Here is an 18957-nt window from a genome sequence, read left to right on the forward strand (position 1 = left end):
AATTGTACTGAAAAAATTTTTTCAAATGGATATATACTTTTTCTTAAATTTTGTAGCAATATTTCTGATTGTTCTTTTGTTTGAAACAACTTAAAAAATATGTTTTTCCCCCAATGTTTAATAACGTTAACAAAGTATATATTAATGTTTACAAAGGTGTTATCAAATCCAGCCAATCACAACGCTTCTATAACTAAATATGCTTGGAATGACGTGTTGTATAAATTATTCCAAATTGGGCAAAGAACCTGTCATTTACGAGAGGAGAATTTAAACACCCATCAGTCCAATACTCCTCGATATGTTCCCTTGCTTTACAAATATCCAACCAAATAGGCCCCAAATTCATTCCAAAAGAGACCCTCGAGAGATGTGTAACAGAAGATGCTAGATTATAACGACCGAGATGTCGAATATCCCGCCAGTTGGGATTCTCCGTATTTGGTCATATTGTTAGCGAGTTTTGAATTCCTCTAAGGTTAAGAGAGCAGTCGAGCAAATGTGGCGGACCCCCCTCTAGCGGGTAATGTTGGAGCTCTTTTGTGGGCGCGCCGAACATAGTTTCCCTCATTCCTTACATTCTTTGTTCGCTTCTGGTTTGCAGAAGCTCAAATCAATCCTCTGTTGTGACTCATTTAGCGAATTAGGTTACCCAAAGCGATAAGGTTTACGAGCTCTGCCACTACAAAGAGAATTCTCGAGAGCTCATCAGTTGTGATCAAAGTCTTTGAGAAACATTGAACAAGTCAAGAAGTTCCCCGCCAAAAAACACTTTGTAGGACGCAGACTTGAATCGTTCAAATTTTTAGCATTTTTCGAGAGTTGTTCTTCCGGATTCGAAGATTGTCGATCCAGAATTCAGCTCATATCTGAGTTCAGCGCAAGATCTCCAGCCCACATCGGGGTAAACAAGTTTAATTTTAAGTGAATTTTCATTAAAACCGCCAAGATTTCGGACCAAGAGTCAAACGACGATATGACTAATTCAGCCGATGAAGGCAAAGCCAAAAGTCCAGCCGACATGGCGAATGATGCAGAAGGAGTTTGGTCTCCTGATATTGAGCAATCATTCCAAGAAGCATTGGCCATTTATCCGCCATGTGGTCGGAGAAAAATTATTTTGTCTGATGAGGGCAAGATGTATGGTAAGTGAAGCAAACAAACTACGATTTTCAAATTCTTCTCCTGCGTTCTTTGGTTGGTGATTGTGGTTGTTGTAGCCTTGCACACCATCAAATCTTAGCCGTGGGGCAACCGCCAGAATATATGCTTCCCTTTATCTTTCTAATTCCATTTGAAAAGTCACTTTGTAGGTCTTCTACGGTGCTTTAGAAACGTTTAATCGTCGTATAAGATTCTCAGCTTGCTTGTTAGCTCGGCGAAGCATAAATGAACAGCCAATTCACGTTGTTGTTAGATAATAAATCATTCGTTGATATTGCTGTAATTCCACGATCGCTAGCGTCTGCTCGGAAACCTGTTGAATACTGCTCCGAAACCTTACCTCGAGTTGCTCTGCTCCAATTATGGCCGAGTTGTGGGCTTTGAAAGAAGATGTTTGCGTGCTTTGAACTTACTGCGTTCCGCATACAATCGCTAAATTATGCGAGACTTGTTAAGACTGTTCCAAATATGTTCGCTATGCCAAAACATTAACCTTCATACCAAAGCTTCATGTTGTGGCTAAATGATCAACGCGTTTATTGCTGACTTAAGCTCTTGTCTATTTGTGAATAACTTTGTGATATTATTCTTTTATACCACGGAGAAATATTCAAGCGTTTATGTGCATTTGTTAACCGGCTTTGGCGAGTTTGGTTCGGTTAGAATACCAAGAAATCGCAGTTCAAAATAGAGTGCTCTTAAAATTCCTCGAATAAACTTAATATATTAATAACACTGTTATCTCAGAGGAACTATTTCTGAGATCCATAGAATGACGATGGAGTAACTTTTTTTTCCGCTTTGGGATCAATTTGTATTATGCCACATGTACTGTGAAAGAGATTTCATACTCAATAGTCGTTCCAAATTAACATTGCAAAACTACTACAACAAAAATTAAACAAACGCTTTGGAATAGCTACACAGAATACCCCATAGAATATAATATCTAGGTATAAAACCTGGTATATACTAAATATTGTAAGCTTAAAAAAAATGGTCATAACATTCGCTGGCGTGAAGAACGAGACAATAGACACTAGAATGGTTTTCTTGAAATTAACATATTGTTTTGTAAAAGTTAAAAAATCTGTCCTTTGCTCGAAAGTCGTTGCCTAGAGACCTAGATTTTGAGTGAAGCTTACAAATAAAAAGTAAACTGAATAGAGAAATGCGTAATTTCCTGTATAAGAGGAATCTAGTGTTGATGTTTCCTATTTTAAGACATTTTTGATTGCAGCTTCTAGGTAATTTTTCATTAGTTATCACTCAGAATATTACTTTCTTGTAAAGTACATTTGTCTTACTTTCGTCTGTATACAATTCTTGGAGTGCATCGATTAATTTTATACCCAAACTAAACTAAAATCAGGTTACTGCAATAATCCTGATAAATTTAGGATCTGAAGATGTTGTTGCTCTTTTGATATTTTATAATCAGGGAAGCCTTCTCAAATTTATTGTTTATTGTTTTTTTGTTTTTCCATTCAGTTCTTAAGGAATACCCTAAAGGCTTTTCCTGATACTCTTTCTAATTTCACTCGAATTGAAATTTTGATAAGTGTTATAAGTAGTTTTAGATGTTTAGTTGAATTTCAATATTTTACATAAATATATTAATTTCCCATTTTGATTGTTTGGTGCATCATTTAATCGCAGTCATCAGAAGTGGTTTTTAAGATAAAAATTCCAAGAACATCCACGGTATTGTCTTTTTCATGGCTCCACCAAAGAAAAGCTATTTTCTTTTCTTATAATAATAAAATAGTGGCTTTCAGCTATTTAGTTTTCTTCTCCGACTTGTTTTGACCTTCAAACTAACTTTTATTGTATAAGAAAAATGATATGCATATTGATTCAATTCTATTAATTTTGAAAAATATTTTCAACAAGTTTGAAAATTTGGTAAGACATTTTAAAAGGTGAGAAAAGTGTCCCTGGTAGAGTACTAGTAATTAGAATATGATTTTTATTTCAAGATTTTAAAAAGCTTTTGTCTTACTACTTTAAAACCACCATTGCTTGGTAACTAAAAGGCGCCCAAAAGTATACAGTTAATTGCTCATTAATTGAAAAACTGTTTTTGAAATTGCTACAAAACACTGACTAAAGTATTTTTGAAGAAAAACTTGTAGATTTGTTCAAAAAAACCTTAAATTCAAATTTTTTTTGCTCGAAGTTATTATAAGATTTGTATAACAGACTTTGAAATCATAAGTCATTATCTTTAGGTCAATTCTTTGCCACACAATACAAATAAAACAAGTATATTTAATTAAATTAATCCAGGTAAGCATGATTTTATAATTCTAATTTGTTAAAAGAAAATTCATATATATTTTTTGAAGAAAAGAAAAATGCCACTTTACTTACTTGTCATGTTTTTTTTCAAAAACAATTACATACATTTATAGACCTTTGTCATCGATTAATATCAGAATATTAGCATAGGCAATTTAACCATTTAAATTGCTAAAAAAGACTTCTTGATACAACTCCACGTTTTCCTAACTCAACATTTGAAATATGTAATTACTTTTATGAGAGAATATGGTCTTTGATCCATGTGATATTAGATTATCTAAAGTGTGGCTTTAGTTAGAAGTTTGTTCCGATACTCTGTTATAGAAAACAGGGAATCTCTTCTCCATAACAAACTTAAGGGAACACAGTAATCAGTATTTTGGATAATGAGCATATCACGGCAACTTCAATGCATAAGTAGAGTATTCATTGATGTTCTGATATTTTTTTTTTCTCAAGGCTATTAGGTTTTAATGATAATGATTTATAATATATATATATAGCATAATGCATTATGGATGCTTTACATTTAGATTGCTTTAAATATAATTTGCAATCATAAGAGGTGGTTAGTATAAGTTGCAGACACTGAGGGTATAGGTCACTGCTGGGTTGTCTTCATATCCTCAGTGGTTCTTTTAAGCCCATCCAATTTTGGTTGGTAATAATAAAACTGTGTAGAGATAGGACTAAAGTGGTCATGTGAACCAGTTTATTCTCAGCACTCTCACCTATATATTATTTAGCCCTGTTCTATGTTCTTTTTGTCAAAGGACATCAAAAACATAATAGTAATAGTTTTAATTTTGATTTCTTTTTTTACAGGCCGGAATGAACTGATTGCAAGATATATAAAGCTCAGGACTGGCAAGACTAGGACTAGAAAACAGGTTAGACAAGAGGTTAAAGTTTAAAAATCAATAGTCTGTGTTTTTTTAAGTCAATGTTAGGCTTTTACTATTAAGATCTCAGGTTCGACTCTTGTAATTCACATATAGATATAGCTTGTTGGGTCTTTCTGAATTTAATGGGTTGTCAGCAAAGCCCAATATGCTACATTCTAATTAATGTGTTAGTTAATGACTAAGATCAGCTTAGAAGATTTTAGAGGATTCAGTACTGCATTAATGTCTGCGTGCAGAGCTAAAAATCACTGTCAGTCACTGGACAATGTCCGGCTAAAATTGGAACTTGACAAGTCAAATCTTTGCCCTAGCTTGTTGGTATAACAGAGATAAAAGTAATTTGGCTGGTTATCATGACTGACCAGCTGTTATCTATAGCCCTGGCATGATTGACTAACATTAAAGTTAATCTTGATGATGGGAACCCTGTGGTGGATTTGACAAGGGTTAACATCCCATCACTTGATTTACCTCTAGAAGGGTGACTATTGGGAGCCCTGTGGATGGTGCAGTAGTCCAGGGTTGATGTATCCCTGTCCCTTAATATCTCAGGTATCAAGCCACTTGCAAGTGTTAGCAAGGAAAAAGGCAAGAGAGATACAAGGAAAGATTAAGGTTTGTTTAATCCCCTATATTCACTCTTCCTCGTATATTTAACCCCGCGATAGGTTTCAAGTCACATACAAGTCTTAGCAAGAAAAACTGCAAAGGATATCCAAGGAAAATTTAAGGTTGGTTACTTTGGAAAAAAACTGTTTATTATTTCAAGGATTAAGAAAAGTCCTTAAGGTAACAGAAAACATAAAAATCTAAGGTTTTCAATTAACAGAAGAACATTCTTTTTCTTGTAAATAAATATTTTAATTCTAAAGTAGAAAGATAAGTAAAAAAATTTGCTCAAACAATTCTTTCAAGGATATTTTTATTTTATGAAAAGTAAAATTAACTATGGTTTCTCTTTTTATTCAAGGACCAAGCAGCTCGTGACAAGGCTTTACAGACAATGGCTTCTATGTCATCTGCACAAATTGTCTCTGCTTCTGTTATACACAACAAAAATACATCTGGTGGTGCTTCTGGTTTTAGTGGAAATGATAATCAGTCTTACCAGGTAACATCAATTAACTAAGTTCTGTTAATACCTCTTTAAAACTCCAATGAGGTTTAGTTACAAACTTGTAGAGTTAGGAGAATCCCAAAGCTTACTATGCAAGCCAAAAGAAGAGGAAGTCCCCCCCACCCCCCCTTAAAAAGGGATAAAAATCCCTAACTAAGAGGGGGCTTGCCACTATTGACACTACCTAAATCTATCGATGTCAAGGGTAAAGGCTAAGGGAATATATTTGATAATCACAGGGTTTTAATAGTTTATTATTATATCTTTATTATTAGAAGAAAATGTGTTTTCATTTTTATATATCCTGCTAATGTTTTTACCTATTTGTTTTCAGTACTGGCAACAACCAGGCTCCAACCAGCAAGCAGCAGGCTATGGATCTGTCAATCAATCACCTTACGGCAGTCCTATTCAGCCTGGTATGCAAGCAGGCAGTGTAGTTTCCACAGCAACAGCTGCTAGTTCTGCTGGTGCTGTCGTCAACTCACAGGATGAAATAGTGGTAAGTCTTTGCTTGAAAGCTGCTCTTTTTCTCACATTGCCCATACTTGCAGCTTGGGGATAATTTATCATTTCCCGTTCCATACCATTCTATTACATCCACATTTAATTTAGTAAAAGTTTAAAGAAATTATACCAATTTCTGACACTTAGAAGCTCTGATCACCATTATTTTCTTTGCTTACGACTAAAATGCTTCAGGAAAAATAAACTCACCTTTTTTAATAGTGGGAATAACTGTTTTACTTTTTGTTGGTTTTATAGAGAAGTACAACTTATGGAGACACAAGGACAGTAGTTACGAGTCCTCCAACAGGTCATGCATCCTGGAACAGCAACAGACAGGCTTCTCATATGGTAATATATTGTTAACATAGACTAATGCCATATTTTAAAGTCACATCCTGTTCATTTAATGCCATAAATGATTATTCTCAACTAAACCACGACTGTGGGTTAAGTTTATAATAAGTGAAAAAGAGGAAACTTAAACACAGAGTACAAAAGTTTGCAAGGATTATTTTGCAAACGTTAGTTATTTATATAGGAGTAAGAGAGTCAAGTTTGGTGTAAAATTCTTTTTTTTGCCACAAGGGTCTTCCTCTAGATTTATCTGTTTTTTTCTCCGTCCATGAAAATCAATATGTGAGTTGAGTGTTGCAAATATTCAACATATAAAACACAATAGAAACCATTGTCTGTGGAGGAGGTTGTATATCTGATACAAAATCGTCCTGATTTGCATAAACTTTAACTCCAATTTTCTTAGCCAAATTCAATTTTATCTTTAAAATTATAGTAGAACATGAATGTATACACCTAGACGTTTCATAAGTAATATACAATATTCATGTCCATGTTGTATCAGATATACAATCACTTGCCTTCAGCTCGTGGTTGTATATCTGATACAACACGGCCACTCATATTGTATATATTACATATACAATATAGCTAGTAGTGCATGCAGAGCAAACCTCACAGAAGAACTCATTACACATGGTACTCAGAAGGCAAACTGAAATTATTGTCTAATTGTGGATGGGTTGTATTATTTGTTTCTTTACAGCCGCTACGCTTGCTAGAATTTTCTGCATTTCTAGAACAGCAAACAATGGACCCAGAAACTGTAAGTAACAAAAAAGATCATTATTAAATATAGCAATAATTAATGAAAATGAATAAAGTAATATTATCAACTGACAGGCTTAAGATAGTGGCTTCTCAACGGCCAGACATGATGACCAGCCATGCATAGCGCACTGACCAACATGTTACCAACATGTTACCAGTCAATGTTATTGGTCAAGAGAACCAGCCTTAAGAGGTGCTTGGTGGGACAAGTATTAATTTTGGCCTTAGAATGTCCAATGACCTGCTATTATTTTTTAAGCATTTTTATACCAAATGTTTGTTGTTAAAGCTATGTGTACTTGCTATATATACACACAAATGCACATTACTTTATTTTGTTGATTTTATAATGGGAGGTATTATTTTTAAAACATTTTGTTGTTTCTTTATAGTATCATAAACACCTTTTTGTTCACTTGGGACCAAACACTAACTTTACAGATCCACTTCTTGAGGTAAATCAACCTTTCTTGTCTTTTCCTTATACTCTTTTATTTTCAGATTCAGATTCTTTATTTCACACACCAATTTAATGAATAAGTTGTTTACATTTGTATTGTTTATATTTCAATTGAATATATATATGTAATGGAATATGTGCTAGTTGTAGTAAAGAATGAATTAAACTAGGTTTAAAAAGGTATAATATAAGACTGTCATCAAAGAAATCAAAACATAACATACAATACCTGTCCCCAGATAAGTCTTAGAATAATTCATTCTGTCCTTCCTCATCACAGGCTGTAGACATCAGACAGATTTATGACAAGTTTCCAGAAAAGAAAGGTGGCCTGAAAGAATTATATGACAAAGGACCGCAACCTGTGTTCTTTTTGGTTAAGTTTTGGGTAAGTTACTTAAGTGATTTGTTTCACAATTTCTTTCTCCCTATGTGTGCATTTTTTCCAATTGATTCATTCATTTCCTAACTAGGATTACATAGTAATATTATTCTTTGCTTCCACAGGCTGATTTAAACACCAGTATTCATGATGAAGCTGGAGCATTCTACGGGGTTTCTAGCACGTAAGAAAGACAACCATTCCTTCTCCCCCCTCCCCTACTAAACCTATTATTTTTATGGCCAAGATGTTAGAGTTTTCTGGCTTCTGTTAGTCATAAGTTGGCTCAGTCTCTTGTAAAGCCAAGCAAGGCCAAAAAGCAACAAGATTTATTTTATAAGTTGTTTAGACACAAAAACATGAAAAGCACATGTTCAAACCTTTTAGCTGTTACCCAATAAAGTCACTAAAAAAAGAGAGAAAGCAGTCAAGAGATTAAAGTTTGTGTAGTGGTACAGGGCTTAAAATAATGGTCAATCAGTCGCTAGTCATTATCACAGGCCAAATTAGTTTTATTTTAGTCATACCTTATTTCTGACTAAACGTTACTGGTCTAAATGATCAGCAAGGCAATGATTTGACGGGACAAGCCCCAATTCTTGCTGGACATTGCCTGATATCTGGCTGTTATTTTAAGCCCTGATGGTATTGCTGTCTGTTCTCACCTCTTGGGTCCCCCATTTCATCGCTGAACTTATTCCATTAGCCCAGAGATATTTTAGTTTGATAAAAATATTCTATGGTTTGTTTGATACTAATTTTTTGCATTTCTTCCCAGGTATGAATCTTCTGAGAATATGACAATCACCTGTTCCACTAAAGTATGTTCGTTTGGAAAACAAGTTGTTGAAAAAGTAGAGGTATGTGCCAACTTAGTCTCCAAAATATTTCAAGTATTTTCCCTTGAGGGTTTGAGATCTGTCTAAAAATTATTACTGAACTTCAAAATACCATTGTGGAATTCATACGATACCTGCAGCTGTGTTCCTTGATTACAGGCTTATTTACTCTGACAAGGTTAGCCTTAGTTGAGAATCAAAATATATTTTACAAATACCAATGATAAAGTAAAGAATATACAACTACAATGATATAATAGATTTAAAATTCCACGCGTCTTTACTGGAACATGTGAATATTCTACATGAAATCAAGGTTAAGCCTGAGCAACAGAGAACTTGAAATGGAGTATTGAATTCATCGCAAGAAGATGGTTATGGGTGGTGATCATGATGGTGATGGTCGTCATGATTGGGGATGATAAACATGATAGTGGTGGCGATGAACACTATCTAATAGAGTATTTGATCATTTGTTTATTTGCAGACAGAATATGGTCATTTTGAAAATGGAAGTTTTCTGTATCGTATTCACCGATCACCAATGTGCGAGTACATGATTAACTTTATTCACAAGCTCAAGCAGTTACCTGAAAAATATATGATGAATAGTGTGTTGGAAAACTTTACAATTCTACAGGTTAGTTAACTATAAAATTGACTGTATTCTTGTTTATATATTCACTAAAAATGCCTTTATTGATTTGCCTATCTACGTAGGTCGTAACCAATCGGGAGACACAAGAAACCTTATTATGCCTTGCATATGTATTTGAAGTATCAACAAGCGAGCATGGTGCACAGCATCATATTTACAGACTGGTCAAGGACTAAACAACAGGTGCGCAAAAGTGGACTGCATTAGACACAAGCTTATCAGAATTCTGCCTGCAGTAATGATGCAGTGTGGACCTTTCAGCGTGGAAAAGTCTAAGCATATAGAAAAGTACACGACTATAAAAATATATCTATTATATATATATATATAAATAATTCTATTAACACATTTATTGCTTCAAAAAGGTGTAGGCAAAACCTTTTTGGAGTAATCTATTTTTCTGGTACACCTAGTGGTTAGCAAGAATGGTGCTTGTGTTGCAAAAAAGGTTAAATGTGTTCAATACAGACAATATATACAGATACGCCTTGTGACAGTTTTATAGATGTCGCAAATGGAGGTTGAATATTTTTTACAATTTTCTCAGATATGAGAAAGTTTTTAAGACTGTAACACAAGTTGATTAAACAAACTTTTGTTATACATTTAACGATAAACTAGCGATAACATAGAAAGATCAACATAGAAAGTTGTCATCGCTAATTTTTAACATTAAATGTATCACAAGTTGTCCCCCTTGTTAGTCACTGGTCTCATCAACTTCCTTGAAAACTTTCCAAACTTGTTTATAGTATATACTGTCTGCCATCTTTGCAAGGGTGGATCTGAGAGGAGGGGTTGAATTGGGTGACTAGTCACCATCCTTTGAAGTTGAAAAATAATAAGCATAAAGTCAAGACCTAAAAAGGATGCTTTGTGATGCCTTTCTCGGTAACAGTCAACCCCCTTGAAATCATTCCGGATCTGCCACTGCTTTGACACATTTAGCCTGAATGCAGCACAGGGCTTAAAATAACGGCCGCACATCTGACAATGTGCTGCCAGAATTTGGACTTGTCCTGTCAAATCTTTGCCTTGCCGGTCATTTCGATTCAGTAATGTTAAGCTGTTGGACTGTGATCATGACTGGCGACTCATCAGTTGTTATTTTGAGCCCTGCAGCATATGCCTGCACCCAGTTTTCTAGGTTTGTATGTACATTAAACATTACTCAAAACTTTTGAAAATACTTTTTACATAGTCTCTAGCATATTTTTCAGCAAATTATTTAGCCAACTAAAGTATATTTTAAAAGAATTCTTAATGCTTCTAACATATGACATGAGCAACGTACACCACAAGTAATGAAAACTGTTATTTTTTCCTTTGTAAGACAAACCTTTAAGTGTTTTCTAAATTTCATATACCAGCCATTGTGCTTTTTCCAAATATTCTACTTAGCATGTACAAACACTCTAACTTGTATAATATTTCTAAGCCTTTGTACCTTTATATAGATAGCATGGCTTTCTAAGAACCAAAAACAATTATTAACGAAAATCGCCATTCATACCCTGTCGTTAACAGAAAAAAGACCTAAGACCCCTTTAAAAAAGTACTTTTACTAGTATTTTCCCTTTGATACATAAGAGAAATATTTTTACAGCACCAAGTCTTTTCACGCCACTGAAGTAAAACCATATTTTAAAACAATATTTATCAAAGCCATTTTAGTCTTGATAACAGTGTTAATTATTAATATATTAGTGGTTCAATAAAAGCCCAAGTTACACTGTTAAATCCAAGCTATTTATGAAGCAAAGTGAATGGACCTTAATCATATTGTGCCATATTCTGAGTGACCTCATCATGAAATGCTGAAAGTGAGGCAATACAGAGAAAAAAGCTATTGTTCCAGTTGATATGGCTGAAGTGTGGGAAAAAGTCCATAAACACGGCAAATATAACTTGGTATTCTAGCTATAGATTAAAGAAAATATAATAATTTGCTGAACAGAATATTTGGATTTCCAATCATACTTTTCTCTCAACTAGTAAAACGTTTTCACCCAGTATTACTTCCAAGATTTAATCGTAATCATAATAATTAGCTGACAGTGAAGGTCAAAGTTAAATTCAGAGCAATAATTTGTATTTTTTTGTGATGAGCTTAAGTTTTGTTGTGATTGATATTTTGGAAAAAAAAAATGTAAAATATAATAATAATTAATTAATGTGGTATTTTGTCATATATACTAACTTGTAATGTTATTAAACTGTTGATGAACAAATTTACCTGGAGTTTTACCTTGATTGCAGGACTTCATTTTCTGATTTTTTGTTGTGGTTCTTTTCTTCAATTCTGCAACAATCTCTAATATTAAAATAATAATAAACTCTTTATTTCAAGAGGGTAGCACAGAATAGTTACAAAATAACTAATAAACTAGTGGCCCTCTAAGTGATAATATCATATCTCAGAAATTTAAAAAGATATTTTTTTAAGTTAAGACTTTCACTTTGGTGCCTACTGTACAAAACTCTCGAATTCAAATCAACATAAAGTTATTACAAACTTGTCTTTCTGTATGAAAGAGAAAGAGAAATTTTTACCCCCCCCCCCCCCCCCCCCCCAAATGTACAAACCTCACAAGATATACAACAAACCGCACAAAAAGATTTCCACTTGTCTTCTGTCTGACCCCAAGATTTATGCCTGGTTTATCATTTAAATAATTCTCCAAAAAGTCATTCTCTCCTTACATTTACTTTTTTGTTATTTCCTTAACAATTGTCAAACTTTTTTCTTGTTACTATTTGTTTTGCATGGGTGTGGCCAGCCCTGTTGAAGTTTGCGCGCAATTCCAAGAAAGCCTTACCAATGTACACAAAATATTTGGAATTCCAAAGAAATAGAAAAACAAATACCAACTAAAAAGACAAAATACCTCCGCTGAAATGCAATCGATTTGTCTATAACACGATATATCTCAACTATTGAACTACATTATAGCTGATATCCGGTAAACTATAGATAAGCTAGAGGGCTTTGACCTTCATGTCTCAACATGCATACAGGAGGGTAAGTCGACGAGCTATTTGTGGACCCCAAATATCCGAGTTAGCCATGCGCGATGTCTAAGAAAAAAACTAATTACGGGTCCAAGAAAGAAAACAAAACCTTAGGAAGACTTTTGACCGATCACTTGGAATTGACCACAGTGAATAAGATACGGTGCTTGGTTAACTATGTTGTGACTAAAGCGTTGTAATGAGACATGTACGTGCGCATATTGTACACAAGAAAAACAGTAAAAAAGGCTATTGTACACAAGAAAAACAGTAAAAAAGGCTAATAGAAGTAAACGTCCCATGAAGGGCCAAAAATGCTACTTGAGGTTTTCAGTTGGAACCGAGAATGTCGTTATCAGGTATATCGAACGAACCCTACTCTTCCTTTGTAGTGTGCCGAAGGCAGATCCTTAGTAGTCTTATCTTGTCTATTTTCATTGCCGGCCACGTGTTAATGTTATATTTACGGGTCAGTTTTGTTTTAGAATAGATGTACGATACGTACTAGGAAAGCTATTTACCGGAAATAATTCCCACACACTGGATTAACTGACTACTTCCGGTTAATTGCGCACTTAAAGGTCATTTCCCATTAACACATGTGTTCATATAAATTTGATGTTAGAGCCCTAGCTTTTCTGTTCTCAAAAAAAACATGGGATTACCAGAATATGCTCTCGTCTCGAGGTCTACTAGACACCAAATGAGGCGGCCTATTCAGTGTGGTAAAGCCATTCAAGTGTAATCTTTTTGACAGTCTGTTTTCACCAAGGTCATCCGGTCATGCCTCGTGTACCGTGTCCCACACAGCTAGAACAGTGGTTTGGCTCAGTCCTTGTTGTAATTGTGCATTTAGCTATAACCAATCGTTTATACCATTCATATCTCGTTTTCAGGGCTTGCGGTTCGTGCTGGTCAGAACTTGTGGCATTCATGACTCATCCCCGCACTAATCCTGATACGAAATGTAACAAATTATACTGATACAGAGTTGTGCCAGCAAAATGAAATAGTATAGAAATAATGGGCTGAAAGAAAAAAACGAAAAAGGGATTTCAAGGGAAAGAAAGAAAGAAAAAAAGAAGAAAAAGAAATGAAAAAAATGAAAGAAAGAAAGAAAGAGAAAAATAACAACAAAACAAAACAAAACGGAAAGAAATGATATAATGACAGTTTTGAATAATAACTTCCGTGATATTCCATTTGCTTTCAAGAGTGGAATACCTTTGACCTGACGTTACCCTTATCTAGCTCCAGTCAGTCTAGTGATGAATGAAGGGTATTACAGTTGTATTTCAACTAGTTTCGTATCGTACACAGTACCCATGAAATACTGCCGACACACTAACAACAACCGAAAAAGAAATACTATGTCGAAGTAAATAATATTTCCTAATCTTTTAGAATCTAAGTTTAATCTAGTTTCATTATAAGCTTTGTTCCAGGAATTATGTGGATTAAACCAAGGTCACGTCTGCTCTGACTGAATAAATGACATTCAACTAGACTACCATATAAGGGATATAAGGGCTTCCTAGATAGACTTTGAATGATAAGATAATTATGTAAGCTATAAGGGACAACAAGATCTTTTAAAATCAACCAAAATCGCATTAAAACGATTTGAATTTTCATGCGCTTTGATTTTATCTACAAAACTAAAGTTTTGACTGCGAGAAAAAAACCAAAATAGTGTGACGGAAAAGTGTGACATACATAGCGAACGTGACACTAGACGTCACGACCCCACCCTCGTTCTAATGGTGAGACACCCCACGTGACGTCAGATGTTATTTGCGAACAGGACTCGAGGGGAGACACTTCGAACGCTGATATCGAACAAAACAGTGAAAATCGAATTTTCTCCCATTGAAAACTTGTCTCGTCTTTCTTGGACTTCGAAGGGAGCTCAGGTCTGATATTTAACGATGCTCTGGAATGTTCATTTGGTATGAATCCATTGAACAAATGGACAGATATATATGATAATGAAACCGACTACTGTGTATGTTATTGAAATCAACAACTTTGAAGGATCTTCATGTAGATTTGCAGTTAATATATTCTAGAAATACTACGTTTTTTGCTCAAATGTCTGTTCGTCAAGCTCTAAGCGACGATACCTTATCTCAAAAACTCGCAGAAAAAGACATTTTCAAGATAAAGCTTTCACTTTCATGCCTATCGAGCAAGGTAGTCGTGTGCAACGCAGTTGCAAATTTATACTTATGGCAGCCACCGACCGTAGAAACTTCAACCAACTCGTGGCAGTATGTTAGAACTGGAATCCCTGCTCTTGTGGTAAATTCAGGTGATAGTGGATCTAGGAATCCTCGAGGGATGAGTATATGTTTAATGGATAAACAGAGTGGGTTTTGCATTTGGAAAGAAGTTATCAGCGCAAATTCAAACTACAGAGAACAACAGGGTAATTTTCATGTTTTGGCTTTGTCGACTGGTGGTGGTGTGATGGCAGGCCTGCGATTCGCCGACGAAGACGCTGCTAAAATGTTCTTGAAAGACGTTATATCGAGTTTAGAGGACGTGATACGGACCTCATCCATGCCAGAAATAGATACACTTCATGTGTCGACGAGTAACGAGAAATTGAAAAAGTTTCGTAAGTTGAAAAAAAATGAAATTTCAAGTCCGTGTTTGTTCAGCCATGTAACAAGTATAACGAACGCTACGCTAGTAAACGATGGTCTTGATTCAAACAATTCAGACTCACACAAGGAGAAAAAATCTATGAATGGACATTCTGGTAGGACTTCAAACCTTAGGAGGGCTTTTAGTGTAACGAAACGAAGACGATGAAAATCGATCGAGGAAATCAAAGTTAGTATCGAAATTCATTCCATCGAATCGAAAGCAACATGGCATTCAACCAGATGTGAAGAAGTACTTGAGACGATGAACTGACGTTAACAGGGTGTATTTTAACGCATTGAAGATTATAAACAAGGTTGAATGCGGTATGACAAGGAAATATCGGTAAATATCACTTTCAATGACTTCATGGGGACAAATCTGGAGTTATTATAGAGTTATTATGCTTTGGTATGTGGCATGTGTAGTTCTTGCTCCTTAATAATACAACCTACAAAGAGCGTCTGTTTTTCTTCAGCTGTGTTTGCCAACTCCTTTAGCTAACAGCTTATTGCTGTTATAAGATAAAATTTCATCGTCATTTAGCAGGAATATTATGATAACCCAAAGTGTACTCGTTTAGACCAGAACAGATAAACCAATAGAGCAATATTTTTCTAAAAAAAATTGTCCAGAAACGAAAAACAAAAAACACCTTGTTGAGCACAGCTAAAATATTTTCTCAAGCTTAGAAAAACAATGTTAAAACTAATAATATACGTAGACGTGTTGTGACCAATGTTTTTAAGTTCGTTTGCTAATATAAATATACATAAGCCATAAAATCATTTCTTATTTTAGAACTGTTACCTACTAAACATTTTCTCTGTTATCTCACAAGGATTTTCATTGGTAACATTGAACCAAATCAAAATTTGAGCACACGTTGCTTGAAAGGAATCTTCGTATAGTCAAAACATTGATAATAGAGATTTATAAACTTGAAAGTTCAATTTTTGATTCATTTGGATTTATGCAACCAATTCTTTAGTTTTTGTGTGTGTGTGTGTGTGTCTTCCCATTTTTCTCTTTCGTTTCTCATTAGTAATCTCTAGATTTTTTGCTTTCATTCTACGAGAAAAAGAATGTATAATCTTATAGAAACAGAAAAAAGTTATCACTTAACATTGTTTTTGAGCTTTGAGTGCTAGTCCTAATTTCATTTCATTAATATATTATATTAGCATAATATATACATTAATAATATACCTTAATTTATAATTTTTTCAAAAGGCATATAGGTATATTTTAAGACATTACTAATGTAGAACATTTCATTTGCTGTAATTTTGTATTTTTGTTTATCGTAATGTATTTTTGGTTTTGTTTCCAATATCACTTCGAATCATCAAATGAAAATTCGAATGTCTGCAATTTAGAATAAAGAGTGTTTATTGTGGTGAGACAGTTTTTGAAACCTCAAAACCCGTACTTTAACATATGCATGTCCCAGCTCATTGCTATTCTTGCATGATATGATATTATATGGGAATTTATCTATAGCAATATGAGTCTAATCTGTGGTTTAAAATACAATAAATTGATAAGTTATTTCTATCTTTTCTTTGGTAAAATATCTACAAAATAATAATATTTGTACTGTCATAAACCTTTACTATGCTATCTCGCCAATAGATCAAATGCTAATATTTTTATCAATAATAGTGGGATTTTTCTTAAGTCTGTAGAGTACATATTAGACTAATTGACATTGTGAGACCCCACACTGACTCTTTTGTCTTGATGCTTGGACTTTATCTATAGTTTCAGGGTTATTAAATGTTATCATTAACCTTGTAGAAAAGATTTCCTGGTTTTAGGAGAGACTTTATAGTTGGCACACAATGAAATGGTTAAGGGCACAGAAATTTTGTAAGATGAACATTCTTCTCAAGGCAGAATAAATCAGATATTTGGAGTTACTTGATCGATGTTATATGTAAGATGAACATTCTTGTTAAGGCAGAATAAATCAGATATTTGGAGTTAATTGATCGATGTTATATGTAAGATGAACATTCTTGTTAAGGCAGAATAAATAAGATATTTGGAGTTAATTGATCGATGTTATATGTAAGATAAACATTCTTCTCAAGGTAGAATAAATCAGATATTTGGAGTTAATTGATCAATGTTATAAGTAAAATGAACATTCTTGTTAAGGCAGAATAAATCAGATATTTGGAGTTAATTGATCAGTGTTATATGTAATATTTACCTAATGCAAAAATCTTTAAAAGAGTGGCCTGACCAAAACATAAGCCACTCCAGACAGTATTTTCTTTCTACACTCATTTTTTTTCTCAGGCTACTGAATTTATCCCTAATAGACCTCGTCGGATCGGGCGTAACATTTTCCCATTTCAGTCCACATGTCATTCCATAGAGTATAATTTATTTGTTTAAAGCTTGTGCTCGGTTGTACACGAGAAGGCACATGAATATTGATACGACTCAAAACTGAAAGAATCTTATTCTCGAGGGAATGACACATGACCTGAAATGGGAAAACATTACGCCCGAGCCGAGGAGGTCTATTCATGTAGTACCCTTGATGAAAATATCTCCACATGTATAATTATGGTCATGTTGGTGAAAGACAAGCTTGCTGGCATGCTGCAAGTGATTTATATTCTCTGAACTTGTTTACTGTACATCTTAATAATTAATGTTTGTATATAAATAAAATGTCATCAAAGAAGAAAACAGATTATTTTGTACTTCATTTCCTGATAATTTAATCTTGGGTGTAATACACCCATACTATAATGTTTATTTCGTGATTTTTTCATTCACTTAATGTCATTTATTCACCATTCATTTACACTTAAACTCATTCATTCATTCACTCTCATTCATTCATTCATTCATTCACTCTCATTCATTCATTCATTCACCCATTCATTCACTCTTACGCTCATTCATTCATTCACCCATTCATCCACTCTTACACTCATTCATTCATTCATTCACTCTCATTCATCCATTTATTTGTCCATTCATTTACTCTTAAACTCACTCCACTTTGTTGCTTTATTTCTTTATTCATTCGTTCATTATTCATTTCTTCATTCACTCCTACATCCTGGCACTAGTCACATTCTTTTATTCAATTGCTCCATTTTTTCAGTTATTCCTATTTCTGTTCTGACCAATTTCACTTCTTATTCTCATAATAGTGATTTATTTTGCTTGTTTACATTATTTCTTTTGGTTTTACATATACTTTGGCTGTTTAGTCACTAATTGTGTGGCTTTGTTTTACACGCCAAATAAAATTGTTATAGAATAAAACATCTTTTATTATCTTTTCCAAGGGCGGATCCAGGGGGGCAAAGGGGGGCTGAAGCCCCCCCTTCAGCAGAAAAAAAACGATGCTTTTTTATATTGTTTTCCATTGTGTTGACGGAAGAAACTCAATTAGCCCCCCTAAACTCTATTAGCCCCCCCCCCCCCCCCCCTTAAAATTTTGGCTGGATCCGCCCTTGTTTTCTCTCATTTATGACCAGTTATAAATATCAACCTAGTTTGGTATTTTAACTGTACCTTTAATGCATCAACACTGTCATTGTTACTTCCTGATGAAGCGTCGTTGATCCTTTCAGCCTGGGGCAAGTTTTTCCATTTCAGACCATGTGTCACGCCAAAGCCTAGAAAATAAAATTCTTTGTTTGAGTCTCATGCAAATTAATGTATCTTGCCTAAGCCTTACTCAACAAGTAATATATTTACTTGGTTAGAAATGGGATAACATTACATAGCACAAAATATGCATCTATTCCCAAGTAATTAGTTGTATTTTGAACTAAAATCAAAGGAGTGTTAGATTAAG

The 18957-nt window shown here is 34.2% G+C and overlaps 2 protein-coding genes and 1 long non-coding RNA gene across 5 annotated transcripts; 2 read left to right on the forward strand and 1 right to left on the reverse strand.

Moving 5' to 3' along the window:
- Positions 1 to 443: 443 nt before the first annotated feature.
- Positions 444 to 11695, forward strand: LOC116298588 (transcriptional enhancer factor TEF-1). 3 transcript variants are annotated; one of them, XM_031707105.2, is made up of 14 exons: positions 444 to 1145; positions 4294 to 4358; positions 4926 to 4961; positions 5042 to 5104; positions 5344 to 5484; positions 5825 to 5992; positions 6256 to 6348; positions 7061 to 7120; positions 7518 to 7580; positions 7866 to 7973; positions 8093 to 8151; positions 8746 to 8827; positions 9294 to 9446; positions 9527 to 11695. In XM_031707105.2, exons 1-14 carry the CDS (start codon positions 977 to 979, stop codon positions 9638 to 9640), a joined length of 1374 nt encoding a protein of 457 aa, XP_031562965.1. In that variant the 5' UTR covers positions 444 to 976; the 3' UTR covers positions 9641 to 11695. The 3 variants fall into 3 exon arrangements, with proteins under 3 accessions (XP_031562965.1, XP_031562967.1, XP_031562966.1); XM_031707107.2 differs by lacking the exon at positions 5042 to 5104 and having other exon boundaries at positions 4926 to 4988; XM_031707106.2 differs by lacking the exon at positions 4926 to 4961.
- On the reverse strand, positions 9266 to 13837 carry LOC148909856 (uncharacterized). Its single transcript, XR_016120193.1, has 4 exons — positions 13701 to 13837; positions 13142 to 13431; positions 11701 to 11778; positions 9266 to 9396 (listed from the first exon to the last, which is right to left on the reverse strand). It is a non-coding gene; the product is annotated as an uncharacterized LOC148909856 (long non-coding RNA).
- Positions 13838 to 14258: 421 nt separating this feature from the next.
- Positions 14259 to 17835, forward strand: LOC116298590 (uncharacterized). Its single transcript, XM_031707108.2, has one exon. The coding sequence runs from the start codon at positions 14484 to 14486 to the stop codon at positions 15291 to 15293; it is 810 nt and encodes a 269-aa protein (XP_031562968.2). The 5' UTR covers positions 14259 to 14483; the 3' UTR covers positions 15294 to 17835.
- The last annotated feature ends 1122 nt before the right edge of the window (positions 17836 to 18957 follow it).

The sequence above is a fragment of the Actinia tenebrosa genome, unplaced genomic scaffold (genome assembly GCF_029948245.1).
Source record: "Actinia tenebrosa isolate PJP-AT-01 unplaced genomic scaffold, QUT_ActTen_1.0 PGA_scaffold1__47_contigs__length_23844297, whole genome shotgun sequence".
In the NCBI taxonomy this organism is placed as follows: Eukaryota; Metazoa; Cnidaria; class Anthozoa; order Actiniaria; family Actiniidae; genus Actinia; species Actinia tenebrosa.